This window comes from Thamnophis elegans, chromosome 4 (assembly GCF_009769535.1).
Source record: "Thamnophis elegans isolate rThaEle1 chromosome 4, rThaEle1.pri, whole genome shotgun sequence".
NCBI lineage: Eukaryota > Metazoa > Chordata > Lepidosauria > Squamata > Colubridae > Thamnophis > Thamnophis elegans.
The window spans coordinates 130,299,459-130,321,085 of record NC_045544.1 but is presented as its reverse complement, the minus strand read 5'-3'; the positions used below and the strand labels follow the sequence as shown (position 1 = coordinate 130,321,085).

Sequence of the window (21,627 nt, the reverse complement as noted above, 5' to 3'; positions counted from 1 at the left end):
GAAGACAAGTTGAGGTGGAGCATTGCAACTGATCAACAAATCAAAATAATGTTAGAATATTCATGACTGGGAGAGCCATAGTTACAAGGTCAGCCAATGAAGAGGCATGGCAACTAAGTCAGCCAATGGGAGCTTAAACAGATCTGAGTCTGTGCCGAGAATCGAAACTGAAACTTCTTTGTCTGCTCTGAACTTTGAAATGAAACTAACTGTTCTCCCCTGCTTGTGTTCTGCTTGTAACTTCTGCCACGTTAGAAGAATCCACTATTGTTCATTTATTCATCTGTTATTATGTTAATGAATCCAGCTGAGTCAGTTATCTGTGCTTTCTGGATTTGATTTTTCTGCCAGAAACTCTGACAAGTAAGATACGGAATGAGAAGGTATCAAAATGAAAAAGAGTGAAAGACACAGAAGAAAAAACTGCTCAGCACAGCTGCAATCCAATGCAGGAATTCTCATAGAGTAGATTCACTAAAGGTTAAACTGTAAGATTCTTAACTTTCTCTGAATTTGGCAGTTTTTCTGCATATATTTTCATTACCAGGTTATGTAAACTCATGGGTAGCAATCATCAGCTTGGAAAGCAGAAAATCTTGCTTGGAAGTGGCTTTGCACATTAGTTGGGCGTAAAACCCGCTTGATAGAACTATTGAAATGCAAAATGCAAAAAAGAAAAGCCAAAAACTGTTTGAAGAGGGCATCTAACTTATACCCTGTTTCCCTGAAAATAAGACCTCCCCGGATAATAAGCCCTATCGGGGTTTTGAGCATATGTGCTAAAGTAAGCCCTTCCTGAAAATATTGTAACACAGCAGCAGCCATGAGGTGACCATGCTTGCCGCCTCCTGCACCTCAAAAATAATAAGACCTCTCCGAAAATAAGGCCAAGTGCTTATTTCGGGGGGGGGGGGTCAAAAGAAAATAAGACCCTGTCTTATTTTCAGGGAAACACGGTAGTTTGAACATAACATGTGTTGTTTCTCCATGTCATATAAGACATGTGGGCATATGCGTAATTTTGTATTTATTTATTTATTCATTTGTTTGTTTATATTGTCATGTTTATATTAGAGGTGGAGACCTTTTGCGAGCTGCATGGAATGTAATTTCATTTTAATATATGCTGATTAGTGTACATTCAAAGTGACAATAAAGAATTCTATTCTATTTTATTCAGCAAAACCTACAGCTTTGAACTAAATTGGAGATATGAAAAATGCAAACGAGCAGCTTCGTTGTTTGGTTTGTGTACTGACCAAATGCAAACCAAAGTTAGTGCAAACCACGGTTAGTGCAAACCACGGTTTGGCATGGTGCCTTAACCAAACAGTTTCTTTCTTAGGCACATTCACAAACTACAACCAATATTCTCCAGAACCTTTGTATGCTCAGAAAAACAACAACTGGAAAATAACTTCTTGGAAAACTCCAAAACTTTCTCCAGTATATGTGGAAAGACGATTGTTTTGGAATTTGAAAAAGGTACGTACCTGTTCTTCTCCAATTTATTATGGACTTCTCGGGTGCCAACCCTAAAATACAGGAAAGAAGGGAGAGAAAATATCAGAAAAAAAAGCAAAGTCATTGCCAAGCAGTTAAGTTGTAAAATTAGGAATATTTCTGGAAGAGACAGCATATTGATTTTTATACTCTGCTAGGTGTTGTTAAAAGCAGTGGGAAGGATGCGTGACCCGTTAAAAGCGCGTTCCACAAAAGCGCGGTCAATGAAATCGCGTATGTGATGTCATCACAACGCGACGAAAAAGATCGAAAAATTGACGAAAAAGATCGAAAAATTGAAATAAAAATTAAATTACAGCAAGCCAATTCACATAAAGGTAAGGGTTAGGTTAAGGGTTAGGGTTACGGTTAGAGCGTTAGCGTTACGTTTAGCGTTAGGTTAAGGGTTAGCGATAGGTTTTTCGTTACGTTAACGGTTAGGTTTAGGGTTAGGTTTAGGGTTAGGTTAAGGGTTAGGTTTAGGGTTAGGTTTGGGGGGGTTAGGGTAAGGTTTTCGCTTTATTTTTACATTTTTCGATCTTTTCCGTCGCGCTGTGATGACATCACATACGCGCTTTCGTCGACCGCGATTTTGTCCTCCGCGGTTTTGCGGTGGAACCGGAAGGATGTATTTTATTGCATAAGGAGGGGAAGGCGTGTGCATGTGTCTGCACACGTACAGGTAGGTAAGCTCAAAATTTCCATTGCTAAGCAAAGCGGTTGTTAAGTGAGTCGTGCCCCATTTTATGATCCTTTTGCCACAATTGTTAAGTGAGGTCTTTCACGCAATGACAATAGTTCATTTAAGTCAGTGTTTCTCAACCTTGGTGACTTTAAGTCCTGTGGACTTCAATTCCCAGAATTCCCCAGCTGGGGAATTCTGAGAATTGAAGTCCACAGGACTTAAAGTCACCAAGGTTGAGAAACACTGACAAATGATCATTCAAAGTTACAACAGCACTAAAAAAAATGACTTGACGGCTTTTCACACTTACGACCACTGCGACATCCCCATGGTAACATGATCAAAATCCTGAGTCACATTTATGACCACTGCAGATTCAGGGGGTCTCCTTTTGTTACCTTCTGACAGGAAAAGCCAATGGGGAAGCCAGGTTCACTTAACAACCCTGTGACTAACTTAACAACTGCAGTGATTCAATCAACCACTGTGGCAAGAAAACGGGGCAAAACTCATTTAACAAATGTCTCATTTAGCAACAGAAATTTTGGGCTCGATTGTGGTTCGGAAGTTGAGGACTACCTGTATCTTCTCCCTTCATTTTTCTTAAAGGAATTCGGAAAGATTGCAGACTCTTAACTGTTCATCGAGCCAAACACACCCAGTCCCACATCACAGACACGCAAGACGTGCATGGTGCACCGATCGCCACATCCTTGTTGCCCTGGTAACAAATGCATCTGTTGTTTTGCAGGAAACCTGCTGAGGGGAAACGCGCAGCCCTTGCAGCCTCTGTTCCTGACGAGGAAAATCCAGGATACTAGAAATATGTCATCGTGATCACACAATGTGAGATTATTTTTAGGAACCGCAGGGAAACAAACAGGCAAAAATGGAACTTCTAAGGGATTCTGGAGGGAACCAGACGTACAGATTCGATTTGGCATGAACTGTTACTTTACCTCAGAGCTTACCAGGCTGCGGCCCACTAGCGGGCTACAGGCTGTTCGGAACTGGGAAGCCGCCTGGGAGGGCGCATGGGTGCAGCTCCAGCAGGGGTGGCAGCATACTCGTGCACGTGCGCAGTGCACGCATGCGTACTAGCGCCTGTGCGATGCTCCAGCTGCTCCTGGAGGATCGTGCAGGCGCTGTATATGTCCTGCGCATGCGTGGAAGCGCAGAACTCATCAAAACCGGGTAAGAAACGTGGGCGGATGGGTGGACCCTTCGGCGTTCCCGGAAGTTACTTACTTCTGGGTTCGCCGACCAACCCGTTCGCGGAGACCGCCGCGAACCGCCTGAAACCCACCCCTGAGCTCCACTTGTGCAAGCAGCAAGCGTGCACGTGAGTGTGCATAGCTCCATTTGCACAAGCGGCAGGCCTACTGCTCACATAAATGAAGCTGTGTTCGTTTGCCTGCCGTTCACCCAAAACCGTCCTCCTCTCCACCCCCCGCCACCGGTCTGCAAAACCAAAAGATTTTGGGGGGGGGGCACTGCTTTAGCTTATTTCCTGGGAGCTCTGTAGGTATTCCACATGCATGCTCATGCGTGCATTACTGGCTCTTCCCCCCAACTGGTGTCTTTCACACAGGCTGAGACTTCAGATCCCAGAATCCCCTTGGCAATTGTGACAAAAGACAGGGGATTCTGGGAGTTCCGGTCTCAGACTATTTAGAGAGCACCAGGTTGGAAAAGACTGGTTGTTCTAGTTCAGACGTCTGCTTCCCACAATGGACAGTTAAGAAAATTGCCGAAACCCACCTAACCCAGGGGTTGGCAATCTACGGCTCTGGAGCCGCATGTGGCTCTTTCAGTCCTCTGCTGCGGCTCCCTGTCACCAGCCGGCTCCACAATTGATAGGGCTTTTGGTTAGGACAGGTAGAGGAAAAAGGACAGTGCACTAGGAGACTCTAAGGGTAGGGGAACCGGACCCTCTAGAATTAAAAGGGGGGCTTCCAGTTAAGACCTTTGTGGCTCTTTGAGTGTGTAACGTTGCCGACCCCTGACCTAACCCAAATGATCGTTCTTATACAATTTCAGCCATTGGCATGTACGATAGCTCTAAACACTGAAAATTGGGACCAATTCTCTACAAAAGAGTGTTTGTTCCATGGCTCTCTTGATGTCAAGGACTGTACAGGGGGTTGCATTGCACAGGGCAGGGGTTGAACTAGAACAGCGGCCCCAAACTTTTGGGGCACCAGGGACCAGTTCCGTGGAGAGAGGTTTTTCTGTGGACAAGAGGGGGGCGTGATTTCATGTTGTGCCTGCATCCCACAGATTGTTTGTGTGGCCTGGTTTCTAGCATGCCATGGCCCAATGCCAGTCCACAGTTCGTGGGTTCGGGACCCCTGAATTAGAAGACTTCAAAGGCTATTCTATGATGAGGGATCCTAATGAGTGAAGCATGGGAAAATCTTCATCCTGGGGACTTTATCTTACTCTTATCTGGGATAAAGCAGCTTCTTACAGATAGTCCTCAACTTACAGCCACAACAGTGGTGGGTTGCAGGAGGTACGCCCCGGTACGGGCGTACCGAAGCCTGCCTGGAACACCGGGTACCGTTCTAGTACAATGCTCCAGAGGGCCCACCTGCCCGCCCGAGCTCCTTACCTGTCCTTTAAAGCCTTTGGCGCTTCCCCGCACCGCCCGTACAGTGCCTCCGCGACGCTCCGCCGAGCAGCTGGAGAGTCGCGGAGCGTCGCTGGCAGATACGACGCATGTAGGCGACGCCGGGCCTGGGAAATGCCCAGTCATTTAGAAGGGAAGGCTTCAAGCATGTAATTAGCCTCAAATCCTTGCATAGCTGTAAGTGCTCCAGAACTGACACCCATTAAGCTCCATAGAGCCTTATCTATGTGTTCCCAGTCAAAGGTTAGCAATGTGGGGATATTTCTGTGTAATAGACAATGCAACAATACAGGTAGATTCCTGTATAATAGGCAGAAAGTAATAGAGTTGTTTAAGTGGCTCAGTGGCTAAGACACTGAGCTTGTCGATTGGAAGGTCGGCAGCTCAGCAGTTCGAATCCCTAGTGCCGCGTAACGGGGTGAGCTCCCATTCCTTGTCCCAGCTTCTGCCAAAAGCATGTAAAAAATGCAAGTAGAAAAATAGGAACCACCTTTGGTGGGAAAGTAACAGTGTTCCATGCACCTTCAGCGTTTAGTCATGCCAGGCACATGACCAGAGAGACATCTTCAGACAGCACTGGCTCTTCAGCTTAGAAACGGAGATGAGCACCGCCCCCTAGAGTCAGGAACAACTAGCACGTATGTGCAACAGGAACCTTTATCTTAATATAGTTGTACCTCGGTCCTTGTCGGTAATTCATTCCGGAAGATATGCTGAATATTAAACCCAATGGATACTGACTTATCACATGACCAACTATTTTGGCTGGAAGGAATAGCCAGTCGACATCAGCATGTTCTTCCTTGTATGCCGACCACCAGGAGAAAGATGAGCGCCGAGATAAGATTTCTGCTTCAGAACCCGTCAAAGACTGAACTTGACGAATCTTGAAGCAGTCGAGTGCCGAGGTATGACTGCAGTTGGCTTGAACCCCCTACATGTGCGCATCTGATTGCTCGCGCCTGAACACCAATGGGATTGAAAAAGTCATCCATAATTAGTGCAGCCATTAAGTGGGGCATCCCGGGACTGCGCTGATTTTATGACCAGGTTTTGCTATGGTGGTTAAGGGATCTTCCCTGCCGGCTTCCCCATTGATTTAGCTCGTCGATTGCAAATGGTGATCATGTGACCCCGGGAAAGTGCAACAGTCGTAAATACATGCCAGTAGCCGAACACCCAATCAGGATCACATGACCATGGGGACCAATGGTGAGTCACTTTGTTTAGTGCTGTTGGGTCTTAGGTGCCTAAATGAAGACTACCTAGAGCTCACGTGTGCCAGAAGTGGCACACACAGCCCTCTCTGTGGGGACATGCGCCATCCACAGAAACTGCTCTTCTGGTTTCCGGTATGCACATGCCGTGGCACGACAAAACCGCGCTCGTCAAAATAGCAGTGATAAAATCGTGTCACTAAAGCCGCAACGTCATCATCGCGCGTCATCACCACCGCGACAACAGCGCGGCAACAGAAGGGCGCTTTAAAACGGTGCCGCGGCAGAAAGCCGATTTCAATTAAGATAAGGGTTAGGATTAGGTTTAGGGGTTTGTTTTAGGGTTTGTTTTAGGGTTAGGTTTAGGGTTAGAGTTAGGTTTAGGTTTAGGTTTAAGTTTAGGGTTAGGTTTAGGGTACTGAGTGCTTGGGAATGCGCAGATTTGCCCTCCGCGATTATGTCATCGCGGTAGGGTCGCGTTTTTCCTTAGCGCTTCGAACGGCGCGAATTAGTCTTCGCGCTTATGTCTCCGCGGATAAGGGCTTCGTGGATTTGTGGTGGAACCTGCACATGCGTGCTGGCTAGCTGGTCTTCGTGGGTGCTGGATTGCTGGAAATGGCCCCCCTAAAGCCAAAAAACAGGCATGCACGCGCTGGCTAGCCCATTTTTGGATTTTTACTGTGGTCATTAAGTGAATCACCGCAGTCACTAAGCAAATTGCACTGTCATTAAACAAATCCAGCTTCTTCGTTTCAATGCTTCTTCAGGCATATTTTTTTTTGCCTAAAATTATCAAAAGAAGATATAAATTGAGATCATGGGCTCGCAGGATCTTGTAATTGGTAATAAATCCGGGGTCGTTTTTCAGCTGCAAATTGCCGCCGTGTAACCAGGAAGATGCTACTGCTGTCATCATGCAAGTGCAGGTGGTAAGTCACGTTTTCCTAGGCGGTCGTAACTTCAAACAGTCATTAAATGAGCCAACCTAAGTCAAGGACTACATCTACTGAAACACACACACGCACACAGAGAGCTGCACACAGGCCCGTCTACTCACCCGCCAGGTCTCTTCTTCTGCTCGCTGGGCTTGGCCTCTTCTGACGGGTTCACTTTGACATTGAGTGGTGGAGGCACGTGATGCGGGAGGAGTGGCTGGTGGGTGGGTGGCTGGGGTTTGATTGGCGGCTGGGCCATGTGATGGGGGGAAATAGCCAAGACGGAAGTGGCGTAGTGGGGCAGCTGGCTGGGGCTGGCCGAAGGGGGCGTGGGGACCTTGATGTCCGGAAGAAGAGGCCCCGAAGTCTTCTGGATCACGGGGGCCATCAGTGGGGGCTCCTTGCTGAGGCTCATGTTTAACATAGGCGAGTGCCGCTGGATGAGTGGGGGTGACAAGGTGCTCTGGGGGGCTGGCTGAGGGGGGCTGGTGACCACTGGGATGGGGATGACAGAAATGGGAGCTGCCAGGGAGGGGGGAAGAGGAGGGGGAGGAGCTGGAGTGGGCGGAGACAAAGGGCCAGCTTGGAGGTCATTGCGGGAAGGGGATTCTTCCGGCTGGGCGACGTGGTTAACCCTTTGCACGCTGGCCTTCTTCTGTTCCTGTTCACGCTCTTGGCAGAGTTTTTCATGTTTTTCATTTTCTTCTGAAAGAGAGAAGAGAGAGAGAAAACCTTTAATAAGCAATGTGCATGGTATTGTGAAGTCACCACAAGAGAATTTTCAAGAATCCACAATTTGCTGGGAGAAATATCAACAACCTCAGATATGCAGATGATATCACACTAATGGCAGAAAGCGAAGAAGAACTAAAGAGCCTCTTGATGCGGGTCAAGGTGGTGAGTGCAAAAGTTCGCTTGAAACTCAACATTAAGAAAACTAAGATCATGGCATCCGGCCCTCCCAATTCCTGACAAATAGATGGGGAAGAAATGGAGGTAGTGACAGATTTTATTTTCCTGGGCTCCAAAGTCACCACAGATGGGGACTGCAGCCAAGAAATTAAAAGACGCTTGTTCCTGGGGAGGAAAGCTGTGGCAAATCTAGACAGCATACTAAAAAGCAGAGACCTCACCCTGCCAACAAAAGGGCGTATAGTCAAGGCTCTGGTTTTCCCAGTTGCAATGGATGGCTGTGAAAGTTGGACCGTAAGAAAGGCTGAGCACCAAAGAATGGAAGCCTTTGAACTCTGGTGCTGGAGAAGACTCCTGCGAGTCCCCTGGACTGCAAGGCGATCCAACCGGTCAGTCCTAGAGGAGATCAACCCTGACTGCTCTTTAGAAGGCCAGATCCTGAAGGGGAAAGTCAAATATTTTGGCCACCTAATGAGAAGAAAGGACTCCCTGGAGAAGAGCCTCATGCTGGGAAGGATTGAGGGCAAAAGAAGAAGGGGACGACAGAGAATGAGGTTGCTGGATGGAGTCACCGAAGCAGAAGGCCTGAGCTTAAATGGAGGCTGGTAGAGAACAGGAAGGCCTGGAGGAATGTTGTCCATGGGGTTGTGATGGGTCAGACATGACTTTGCAACTAACAACAACAACAGAGATACGCTAGACTTTTTTTGTGTGTGCTGATTCAAATAGGAACAAGGAAGGGGTCAATGGAAGACCACCAGCCTCTGGCCCAAAGGGATTCCCATCTGGATCCGATTCCCCCCAAAAAGCAAACTGAAAAGTATTTACCTCTCAAAGAGATATCTTCTCACTTATTAGTATTATCTTGCTAATCCCATCCTTTCATCCACATGTAAAATGCTGCTAGTCCACAGGATTAAAGTTTGGTGTTTTTTCCCCCCTCCCTAGTGGCTTTTCTGGTGCCACCCTTTCTAATCAACACCAGTTGATGCTGTCAACTCTTCTGTCACTTTTAATTAATAACTAACTTTTTAAGGTACGGTATTTTGAAATATTACTTCAAGAACCATTCTAATAGCTCTTCGTTGTCACTGGTATGCAGAATCTATTAAACAATAACTTGGTGCTTTCTGAGCTTGGCTGCCTACTACTTGCAAGTGTCTCGTGGCCCAATTTAGGAAACACTACAAGTAGTCTTCGACTTACGACCACAACGGAGCCCAACATTTCTGTTGTTAAGTGAGTTTTGCCCCATTTTGCGACCTTTCTTGCCACAGTTGTTGAACGAATCACTGCAGTTAGTAAGCTAGCAACCTGGGTTGTTATGTGGATCTGGCTTTCCCATTGATTTTGCTTGGTCAGAAGGTCGCAAAAGAGGATCGCACGACCTTGGGACACAGCAACGGTCATAAATGCGAACCCATTGCCAAGCATCTGAATTTTGATCACGTGATCACGGGGAGGCTGCAAAGGCCGTAACTGTGGGAAACATTCATAAAAGTCACTTTTTCCGGTGCCGTTGTAACTTTGAACGGTCATTAAATGAACTGTTGGAAGTCGAGAACTCCCTCTATTCATGTCCTCTCCATCATCATCATCATCATCATCATCCCATCCACTGTTGGGTCAGGAAACAACCAAGCACAGAAAGCACCAAGGATTCCACAATTCAACTACGGGCTTCAAATATTCCCTTCTGTTGGAATCTATCTATAAACTGCTAAAAAAACCTCTTGTGCCTCTTTGTAACTTTCAACTGGGCGGAATTGGAGGGTATAGAGCAGTGATAATGAACCTTTTCAGCAACCCCAAACCGGAACATGCGTGCATGTGTGTGCATGTGTCGGAGTGGCAAAAACCAGCTGGCCAGCGTGCACATGCCTTTTTTCAGGCCATTTTTGGGCCATTTTACGGGATGTTTTATGGTCAAAAATGGCCTGGAAAACTGCCTAAAATGGCCTGAAAATAGGCATTAAAAAATAGGCAATAGTTTTTCGGCGCTCCGGCACCCACGAAGACCAGCTGACTGGAAACCAGAAGAGCAGCTGGCAATGGCATGCATGCCCCCAGAGAGGCCACCTGTGGCGGGTGTGCCATAGGTTCACCATCACAGGTATAGAGCAACAATGATTGAACCAAGATAATCCAAAGGGGCTAACTTACATCATGCCAGGACCCATGACTCCCGTGGGAGTGAAATTTGGAGAAACTGTGACCACATAAGCATCACCGCGCCTTCTGATGACGCCTCCCAAAAACCTGTAGGTTGTTAGGTAAGCCCCCCGTTGGGAGAGCGAGTACATTCAGAGAAGCGTTGTGAGAGTTGTGTTGGAGAACACACAAACCAGCATACAGAGACACTGCAGTTTGAATAGGCTTTTACTTTCGTGGAAATAGAGGTATCAGAGTCCATCAAACAGTCCAAGTCATACACGGATAAGACAGTCAGTCATCAATTTCAGTTAAGGGATAATCCAAATAACATAGTCCATAATCATATAGTCTGATAGTCAAAGTTTGCTAGCAGTTGCAAAACTTACAATAGCTCACGCCACTTTCTAACAGCCAGCTTTCAAAACACTCAGATCAGATCAGCCCAGCATCTAACAAAACAGAGAGCTAACGGTCATTCTGGCTCCCTCTTATGGCCGATTGAGGAAAACAGCAGCCAATCACATTTTACAGCATGATTTACATGCAGGTACAGCATTGCTATATGATTTATATATTGCCAACCCAACCATTAGATTATATTCCTATCATGTGACACAAGGGAAGACCAGAGGGCTACATCCACTGCTCTCGTTCTCACCTTCCTCTGACTCCTCTATCAATTGGTTTGTGCAAGTCTTGACAGACCACTAACGTTTATTAACCTGTCTAGTAAATATTGATCAAATATGAATGTGTCCTTTAGTCAAAACGTTTTGTTTTTTCCTCGCAAAATTCTGTTAATTTTGGGCACGGTAATTTCCCAGATTTTTGAATATCACTGGGCCAACGAAATATAATTTGGTTTACCAAAATGAACAATAAAACCCAGAACTGATTTCTTGTGTGGGATCGATTCATAGGCGTTAGGAAACAGAGTTCAATACACTAATTTCAGAATTCAATGAGGGGTTTTCCTCGCCTCACAGAAACATCTGGAACAAACTCATGTCTTGGGTGTATGTGTGTGTTCACCAGGGATCCAAAGCAGCCATTTATTTTCAACTTAATCCTGATTGATCTCAAAAAAGAATCTGAACATCTAACATCAAACGTCTACGCAGTCGTTTGATAAACCAGATTTAACGGGAAGTTGAAGCCAAAAAAATCCCAATGAGATTCATTTAAGCCTAAAGATTTTAAAGACTTTCAAGGAAATCTGACCTGCTTAACTAACTACAAAAACTTTGTTACGCTGATGGGAAGGAAGCCATATTCTTTACTTACAACTGCATAAGGAAAATTCATCTCGCACATCTCGCTTGGGTGTCCTCCTGGATTCTCAGCTGACGTTAGAACACCATCTGTCGGCTGTGACCAGGGGGGCTTTTGCCCAGGTTAGCCTGGTGCACCAGTTGCGGCCCTACCTTGACCGGGAGGCACTTCGAATGGTGACTCATGCCCTCGTCACCTCAAGTCTCGATTACTGTAATGCGCCCTACATGGGGCTACCCCTGAAAAGTGTGCGGAGACTACAGTTGGTCCAGAATGCAGCCGCGCGAGTGATATCGGGTGTACCTAGATACACCCATGTTATACCCATCCTCCGCGAGCTGCACTGGCTTCCTATTGGTCTCCGAATGCGCTTCAAGGTGCTAGTTATTACCTTTAAAGCCCTACATGGCTTAGGACCTGGATATCTGAGAGACCGCCTCCTGCCACATACCTCCCAACGGCCGATCAGATCTCACAGGTTGGGCCTTCTCCGGGTGCCGTCGACTGGACAATGCTGGCTGGCAGCCCCTCGGGGAAGGGCCTTCTCTGTAGCTGCTCCAGCCCTGTGGAACGATCTACCCGTAGAGATCCGTACCCTTCCCACTCTCTCGGCTTTCCAAAAAGCCACTAAAACCTGGCTATTCCAGCAGGCCTGGGGCTATTGACTTCATGAACGAGGCCCAGACCCACCTAGACGGAATGTATGGTGTGTTGTTTTTAAATTTGTTTCTCTTTTTCTATTTTTAACTCTTATCTTTTATCTTGTTTTTGTAAGCCGCCCGGAGTCCTACGGGATTGGGCGGCATATAAATGTATTAAATTACTAATTTATTAAATTACATTAAGTTTTAATCACAGAGAGACTGCAATCCTCAATTTTCGAACACAGTAGAATGAGCAGAGGACAGGGGTCGAAAAAGTCAAGATGATGACCAGACCATGACAATGTGACCAAGGCCCTGCCCTTTGTATATGGGGTGTGGCTTAAATCATCCCACTGCCACCACCATCTTGAATTTTCTGACCCACTCTAAGGAAACTCAAGAGCAGATCAGGACAAAAGTCACCTTCCCATGCTAGTAGATTTCTAGATCAGTGTATCCCAACACTTTAAGATAAGTGGACTTCAGCTCCCAGAATTCCCCAGCTAGTTAGGGAATTCGTGAAGCTCACCCATCTGCACCTGCCAAGGTTGGGAAACACTGCTCTCGAATTTCTCTGGATTTCCAGAGAAAACTTGCAGACTACAGGAATCAGGAGCACCACTCAGGTGACTCTGAGTGATAAACACAGATAAACCTCCAAGACAGACACGGATAAACCTCCAAGGGCTTCAGCAACTCTCTAAAAGGCTGCAAATGACCAGCTGTCTGCAAGGAATAGAAACCCTTCCATTCCCCACTACCCTGTCAGAGCTGAAGAAGCTTCTTGGATGAGAAGCGAAAAGTCTTCAAAAGAAAAACAAGAAAGTCGAGTTGCCTCCTGAAAAAAAGCATCTTTGGGACAACTATGATCTGGATAACTAAGAATCTCTGCAGACTTTTTCCTCCAGAAAAACTGCAATGATTCAATGTTCTCCCTCCCATCTAAAAAACGATAAATGTTTTTTTCCTCCACGTTTGCAAGTTATGAGTATGACTTGCCCTATTTCCAAGATGCACATTTTAAGATTTTTTCCAGATTTGTGGACCGCTACACTCAGGATATGCCAACCGCAAGGACGGGCAGAGAAGGTCAAATTTAGGTGGAGTTGCTTTCTCGAAGGTCAAAATTTCATCGCCAAGGTTGAAGGTAGAAATGTGACCTTCGTACCTGGGAACACAGAGAGCAACCACAGACCTCAGAAAAGATAGGTAAAGGTAAAATTTCCCTTCACACTTGTGTGCTAGTCATTCCCAACTCTAGGGGGCGGTGCTCATCTCCATTTCAAAGCCGAAAAGCCAGATCTATCCGAAGTCTCCGTGGTCAAGTGGCCAGCATGACCACGGAGCGCTGTTAACTTCCCACCAAAGGTGGTCCCTATTTTTCTACTTGGATTTTTACATGCTTTCAAACTGCTAGGCTGGCAGAAGTTGGGACAAGTAAAGGGAGTTCACTCCATTACACAACACTAGGGATTCGAACCGCCGAACTGCCGATCTTTCTAATCAACAAGCTCTGCGTCTTAACCACTGAGCCACCACGTCCCTCTCAGAAAGGATATAGCTGCTTTAAAGAGTTGCGGAGATGTGCTATAATTCTGCCCCTAAATAATTCAGAGAAGTTTTTAGGAATCAAATTTGTAGATTGCCTTGGCCTATTTAAACCCCCCCGTTTGGTAAATCACACATTTACACTTTCAAAATAATCATACTCAAATTTCTTCAGACAGAAAAGGATTTGTAGTACATTTTGGCTTTCAAGCTATTCCATGTGCTTATAAATGATTTGGATGAAAAGTTAAGGGCAGTTTTTCTCAACCTTGTTGGCAACGATATACATTGTCTGGACTCCAAGAATTCCCCAACCAGTATTGCTGGAGTTGAAGCCCTGACATCTTAAAATTGTCCAGGTTGAGAAACACTAAATTAGATAATACCATAATCATATTTGTAGATGAGTCAAAGACAGGAGGAGCAGCAAACACCTTAGATAAGAATATAATCATTTCTGAGTATCTTGACAAGCTAGAACAATGGGCAGGAACCAGGAAGTTGAATTTTAAAACAAGGCAAATGCAATATCCTACACACGGGGAGGAAAGAAAAATCCAAATTAAGAAGATAGCATGGCTGACAGGCAGCAGCACACACAGAAAGGATCAGAACAAGCAAACATAGTCCTAGATTGCATCAACAGAAGGACAAAGTCAAGATCAAGGAAAGACATTGTTCCCATCTATCTGATTTGATGAAATCACAGCTAGAAGTATGTGTTTGGTTCTAGGTGGGGCATTTAGGGTGTACCCGTTCAGAGGAGAGTAGCTGAGTTGATGAGCTGTTAAGTTCCAGTTGTTTAAGTGACTCACTGCCGTTGTTAAATTAGTCGCCCGGTTGTTAAGTGAATCTGGCTTCCCCATTGACTTTGCTTGTCAGAAGGTCTCAAAAGAGGATCAGATGACCCCAGGACCAAAGGTGGTATTCAGCCAGTTCTGACAGGTTCTGGAGAACCAGTAGCGGAAATTTTGAGTTGTTCGGAGAACCGGCAAATAGGTCCCCCACTGCCTCCCAGCCTTTTGTTGCCCTGAACAGGAGAACGGAGCTGAAAAACAGGTGGTGAGGAGAGAATGGAGATTTTACAGTATCCTTCCCCTGGAGTGGGGAGGGAATGGGGATTTTACAGTATCCTTCTCCTGGAGTCGGGAGGGAAAGGGAATTTTACAGTATCCTTCCCCTGGAGTGGGGAGGGAATAGAGATTTTACAGTATCCTTCCCCTGGAGTGGGGAGGGAAAGGGGATTTTACAGTATCCTTCCCCTGGAGTGAAGAGGGAAAGGAGATTTTGCAGTATCCTTCCCCTGGAGTGAAGAGGGAAAGAAGATTTTGCAGTAACCTTCCCCTGGAATGAAGAGGGAAAGAAGATTTTGCAGTAACCTTCCCCTGGAGTGAAGAGGGAAAGGAGATTTTGCAGTATCCTTCCCCTGGAATGAAGAGGGAAAGGAGATTTTGCAGTATCCTTCCCCTGGAATGAAGAGGGAAAGGAGATTTTGCAGTATCCTTCCTCTGGAGTGGGGAGGGAAAGGGGATTTTACAGTATCCTTCCCCTGGAGTGGGGAGTGAATGGGGATTTTGCAGTAACTTTCCCCTGCCACGCCCACAAAGCCACACCCACAGTACCGGTAGCAAAAAAAAAAAAAAAGAATCCCACCACTGCCTAGTACCATGCAACCACCATAAATATGAGACACTTGCCAAGCACCTTAGTTTTGATCAAGTGACTGTGGGGATGCTGCAACAGGTGAAAAATGATCGTGCCACTTTTTTCGGTGCCATTGCTACTTCAAAGGGTCACTAGACAAATGCTTGTAAGTTGAGGACTACATATATTTTAAGATCTGCCATCTAAAACTTGAGGGGGAGGGGGAGATTCTTCAGAATTGCCCTGAAGGCAGAACAAAACACATACAACAGATTTACATTACAATGCAGCAGGAGACAGTTTGACATCAGAAAAAAATATCTTAATAATAATAATTATGGGTTGGGCCCGACAAGTAACAAATGCCAAATCCGGCGAAACAACTGGCCGCTGTGATACAATTGTATAACAACAACAACAACAACAACAACAACAATCCTAACACAGGTAGTGCTCAATTTACGACCACAATTGGGATTGGAACTTCCATTGCTGGGTAACGCAATCATTAAATGAACGATGCTCAACTTCACAATTATTAAAGTGAATCACTATGGTCAAGCGAATCCTGTAGTTGCCAAGCAAATCCAGTTTACTCCATTGAGTTTGCTTCTGGGGAGTTGGCTGAGAAGATTGCAAATGGTATTCGTGTGACTTATGACACTGCAATCATTGTAAACACATGCTGGTTGCCAAGCATATATTCCCAATCACGTTGACCACAGGGACACTGAGACAGTTATCAAGTGCAAGGACCTGTCACTTTTTTTTTTTTTAGCACTGCCATAACTTTAAATGGCATGAAACAAATTGTCGTGAATGGAGGACTACCTACAAGAGCTATTCAGCAGTGGAACAGACTGTTTCTGAAGATAGCAATAGCACTTAGACTTACCGTATTTTTAGGAGCATAAGATGCACCAAGATTTTGAAGAGGCAAATTAAAAGAAAACGCTTTTGCACTCTGCAGACCTCCCAAAAACGGCCTTTTTTTTTTTTTTTTTTTTTTTTTGCAAAAATGGGTTTATTTTTTGTCCAAAAAAGGGCATGCATAACCTTTAGGAGGCTTGTAGAGTGCCCCCTGGGGGCTGGGGGGGGGCCAAAAACGAGCAAAAAACAGCCCGTTTCCCCCTCATTTTTGCCCTCCCCAGCCCCCAGGAGCACTCTACAATCCTCCTAAAGGCTATGTACGGCCATTTTTGCAAATGGGGTGGGATTTGGGGAGTCTAAAAATGCTGCATTCAGTGTATAAGACGCACCCAGATTTTCACCCTCTTGAAAAAGGTGCGTCTTATACTCCAAAAAATATGGTATATACCGCTTCATAGCGTTTTTACAGCCCTCTCTAAGTGGTTTACAGAGTCAGCCTATTGATTGTCCCCAACAATCTGGGTCTTCATTTTACCCACCTCGGAAGGGTGGAAGGCTGAGCCTTGAGCCTGGTGGGATTTGAACTGCCAAACTGCAGCTGAAGAAGCCTGCAGTACAGCACTCTAACCACTGCACCACCTCGGCTCTATGGTGGACTCCCTCAACCAAAAGGGATTCACGGGAATATTCTAATAATGAAACCTGCACAGGACACGGAGTGGACTGGATCAGCGGTCTCCAATCTTTCTGGCTCGGCGGAGACGGGAGATGATTTTACACGCGGGGTCTCGCCCACCACTTCCATGGCCCGGTTCCAAATGAGCTGCAGCCCAGTACCCGGTCACAGACCAGGGTTAGTTGGAGATCCCTGGACTAGATGATCTTCAAAATCCTTTTCCATGTTATCATCCTGTGTTTCTATGATTCAACAGGACTGGTTAAAAGAAAATCTGGAATACCTGGATCCTTTGCTGGTATCTTATAAGTGCATGGATAATAACTTCTCACATAATACTAATTCAGCCCCCAGGTTTTTATATTAAAAAGACTAGAAAGAGTTTATGACAACATCATCCCACATCACGTATGACAATCTCCCACCTCAACCTCCAGGAACTGGTGTTCAAAGTCTCTAGACAAGGAGGAGGATCCAGGCTAGATCTCAGGTAAAGGCTTAGCACCTGAACATAGTCCAAATTGCTAAACCTAATTAGTTTCAATCCAGTTTGGTTTTTATGGCTTGAACTGTTGTGCAAGGGGTTTAATTTGTGAATAGTTTGGCATACTGTGCTAATTTAGAAAATGAATCAAGTCATCATCAGGTTCAGGGGTGGTGCAAAATATGAGATTAAACCCTGTGGCCAGAATAGTCAGGGATGGTTTTAATCCAGTTTTCTCCAAATTGACATTTTCCAAATAGGTAAGGACTATCCTCTCTCAAGAACCTCAGGATGGGAACAGTGATTTAAAACCAGGCTTCCTAACCCTCTCTAAAGAATAAGAGTGTCTTGTTTGATTTTACCAATCAATCTTGAGTACAGTCCAATGTCTTTGCTTTGGAGAGCAATATCAAATAAAAGATACCTAAGGTCCATCAAATTTTCTAAAACTAACACCCAGGATGATGATATACAGTAATAAAAGGAAAAGAAAATATAGATTTCTACCTCCCTACACTTTCTGCCTCTCCTTGCAATGGTACGGCCCAGTTGCCCAACAGAATTTTGCTACTTGCCATATGATTCTGCAGTCAGTGCCTACAGATAATTTGCATTAAAAGTCACTGGGAGCATTCTTTATGCTGAAAACCAGGCTTTGTGCGTTAGTGTGTTGTGGGAAACCAGGCAGTTCTTATTTATTGAGAAAACTAGAGATTAGACACAGAGGTATCAAACTTGATTTCATTGAGGGCCACATCAGGGTTGTGTTTGATCTTGGGAGGGGGTGGGTGGGCATGGTTGGAGGTAGGCATGGTCAGCTCGACATCACTTGTTTAAGGGGCGCCTGTAGTGGTTGGAGCACTCTGCCAGCGAAAACGGGCTCCCAAGCTCCGTTTTCTGCTGTGACAGCCTCCAGCAGTCCTCTGCCAGAGAGCCACATGTGGCCCTCCCGAGCTCTGTTTTCACTGATAGACACACCTGGGGCCAGTCCTTTGCGGTTTTCAGGGCAGCCCTCCAGGCCAGATCTAAGCACCCTGTGGGCCAGATCTAAGCACCCCGTGGGCCAGATCTAAGCACTTCGTGGGCCAGATCTAAGCACTTCGTGGGCCAGATCTAAGCACCCGCGGGCCAGATCTAAGCAACCGTGGGCCAGATCTAAGCACCCGTGGACCAGGTCTAAACACCCCGTGGGCCAGGTCTAAGCACCTCGTGGGCTAGATCTAAGCTTCCTATGGGCCACATCTGGGCCCTGGGCCTTGAATTTGCACCCCTGGATTAGAGAGATGTGCGAGAGCCTTGTCTAATGTCAGGCTTGCTATGCTTAAACCCCAAATGCCCCCTCCTTCTGAGCAATGAAACACCTCCCCCTACCACTTTTGAACTGCTCAGCCATTCAAATCGGCCGTCCTTCCCTGTACGCTGTTGCTGTAATCTGCAGCAGGAAAATGGGCAAGCAGAAACAGAGATGAAGACAGAAACAGAGAAATACTTAATTGCAGGTAGCTGCAGGGGCAAAATCCTTTCTCTGCCCAAACTCTAGATTACCGGGAGAGGAGGCAAGGAGGGGACGAAGCCCCCGACTACATGCTTCCTTCTTGTACCTTCTGGAATGCAGTAGAGCAGAAAGCTGCCAATTCTCCATGTTGTGTTGCTCTTTCAGAGGATAAACCTCAACTTACAATCCTTAGCAAACATTTGAAATTAAGATAGAAACTTCAAAAACAGCTACTTACGACCCAAATTTGAAGTTTCAACATCTGGGCCCTTTCTGTGGTCAAGTGACCACATATTGAGTGTTCAGTAACCATCCGGGACTTACAACTTTATGTAGCATCCCCCCCATCACATAACCATAATTTCCAATAGTTTTTTGATTAAAATTGGTGTTTACTTCCAGTTTCCGTCAAAACACGCTCCATAGTGAACGATGGGCTCACTTAACAACTGCAGTGTTTGTTCAACCACTGCTACATAAAAGGTGTTATAATTGGGCATGGTCATGTGGTTTTCAACCATCACAACTTACAACCAAAACGGCAGACTCGATTACAGTCGTAGGTCGAGAAGCTAAAATAACTTTATTGTCATTTTATTTTTTAGTATGAGAACACAGGCCCACATTAAAAATGAAATTCTGTAGCCACTCTCAAGAGAAAGTGTGCATCTACCCAAACATATATATAACACACAGACATGCTACACACACACACACACACACACAATGTATCTATCCATCCATCTCTAGCCATCTAGCTACACACACACACCTACCTGATACATATGTGTGTGTGTGTGTGTGTGTGTGTATGTATCCATCCATCCATCCATCCATCTCTAGCCATCTAGCTACACACACACAAACACACACACACCTACCTGATTATCTATCCATCCAGCCATCCATCTCTAGCCATCTAGCTACACACACACACACACACACCTACCTGATGTATGTGTGTGTGTGTGTGTGTGTGTATGTATGTATGTATCCATCCATCCATCCATCTCTAGGCATCCAGCTACACACACACACACACACACACACACCTGATGTATCTATCTATCCATCCATCCATCCATCCATCCATCTCTAGCCATCTAGCTACACACACACACATTAACACACACACCCCTACCTGATGTATCTATCCATCCATCTATCTCTAGCCATCTAGCTACACACACACAGACACCTACGTGATATATCCATCCATTCATCCATCTATCCATCCATCCATTTCTAGCTGTTTAGCTACACACACACACCTGATGTATCTATCTATCCATCCATCCATTTCTAGCCATCTAGCTACACACACACACACACACACACACACACACAGCACTGTCCATTTTGAAGACGTAGCGGAAAGGAGAAACGTCAGAATTCACAAGGTTGATGCTAGATGGAAGAAAACTGTGACTGAATCCGGATGTTCTGCTTCGGGTACCACGAAGTCCCCTCCCACAAGGTAACAAGGAAAACCTATCATGAAGAGGATATGTAGCAATCCCAGGCAATCCTGCTGCAGGAGAACTCCTGTATGGACCTCTTCCTCAAGTGACGGGTAGACCAACCTGACTTAAAAACCCCTCACCTCACTGAGAAAGTATCCAACGGAACTCTAATGAAGCAGAAAACCATTTTGACTGATTTATGATGCCTTGGTAAGGCCACACTTGGAATACTGCATTCAGTTTTGGTCGTCACGATGTAGAAAAGATGTGGAGACTCTAGAAAGAGTGCAGAGAAGAGCAACAAAGATGATTAGGGGACTGGAGACTAAAACATAGAAAGAACGGCTGCAGGAACTGGGTATGTCCAGTTTAATGAAAAGAAGGCTAGGGTTGACACGATAGGAATGTTCCAAAATTTGAGGGGCTGCCCCAAAGAAGAAAGGGTCAACCTACCGTATTTTTCGAAGTATAAAACGTACCTTTCTCCCTCAAAAAAGAGGATGAAAATCTAGGTGCATCTTATATACTGAATACAGTATTTTTGACCTATCGAAACCCTTTCCCCTTTGCAAAAATGGACATGAAGAGGGTTTGGGAGGCCTGCAGAGTGCAAAAACCTTTTTATAAAAAAAAATTACCTCTTCAAAATCATGGTGCGTCTTATACTCCGGTGCGTCTTATAGTCCGAAAAATACGGTATTCTCCAAAGCACCTGAAGGCAGGATAACAAGCAATGGATGGAAGCTAATCAAGGAAGAAAGCACCCTAGAACTAGCATAGCATTTAGCATTTAGGCTTATATAGCATTCCACAGGTGGCACGCAGAGCCATTTATTAGGGCACAAGAGGCGTTGCAATGTCAGCTCCAGCGCGCATGTGCGAACTGGGCCAGCTGACTTCAGCCTTCTTTTGAGGCCGTTTTTTGCCCTCCAGAGGCTTCCTTGAAGTCACTTCCAGGTTGGCTGTAGGACTGTTTTTCGTCTTCCGGAACTTTCAGGGAAGCCTTCAGGGAAGCCTCCGGAAGGTTCCGGAGGTCAAAAATCGCCCCTATGGACAAACCGGAAGTCACCATTCCTGAACTTCCGAGTTCCCCATAGATCCGTTTCTTGTCCTCAGGAGCCTTCAGGGAAGCCTCTAGAGGGCCTATGGAGGGCTGTTTTCACCCTCCCCAGGCTCCTAGAAAGGCTTCGGAGCCTGGGGAGGGCAAAAAAACTGTGCCAAATGGGGGGGGGCTGGTCACACACACATGCACGCACACGGGGAAGCGCATAGCATTATAGGTATGGCATGCCAGCACACGACACCCCCCCCCCCCTGCATTCCCCCTGCTTTTTGGCACAGGAGCCAAAAAAGATTAGCCATCACTGGTATAGGGTCTCCTGCTTGGACAGAGAGTTGGACTAGAAGACCTCCAAGGTCCCTTTCCAATTCTGTTATCCCCAAGCCTAGCTTTCGGTAACCTTTACCGCTCGACATGATGAAAGTGGGCACGT

At 45.8% G+C, this 21,627-nt stretch overlaps 1 protein-coding gene across 1 annotated transcript in view; it reads right to left on the bottom strand.

Annotated features, from left to right (window-relative positions):
• MNT (MAX network transcriptional repressor) overlaps positions 1-21,627 on the bottom strand; it is an 87,766-nt gene that overhangs the window by 42,758 nt on the left and 23,381 nt on the right. Inside the window, exons 2-3 of the mRNA XM_032216258.1 lie at positions 7,095-7,677; positions 1,494-1,535 (exon numbers count right to left, since the gene is read on the bottom strand). Of these exons, the coding sequence (XP_032072149.1) occupies positions 1,494-1,535; positions 7,095-7,677 (625 nt within the window). The remainder of the gene's footprint in view (positions 1-1,493; positions 1,536-7,094; positions 7,678-21,627) is intronic.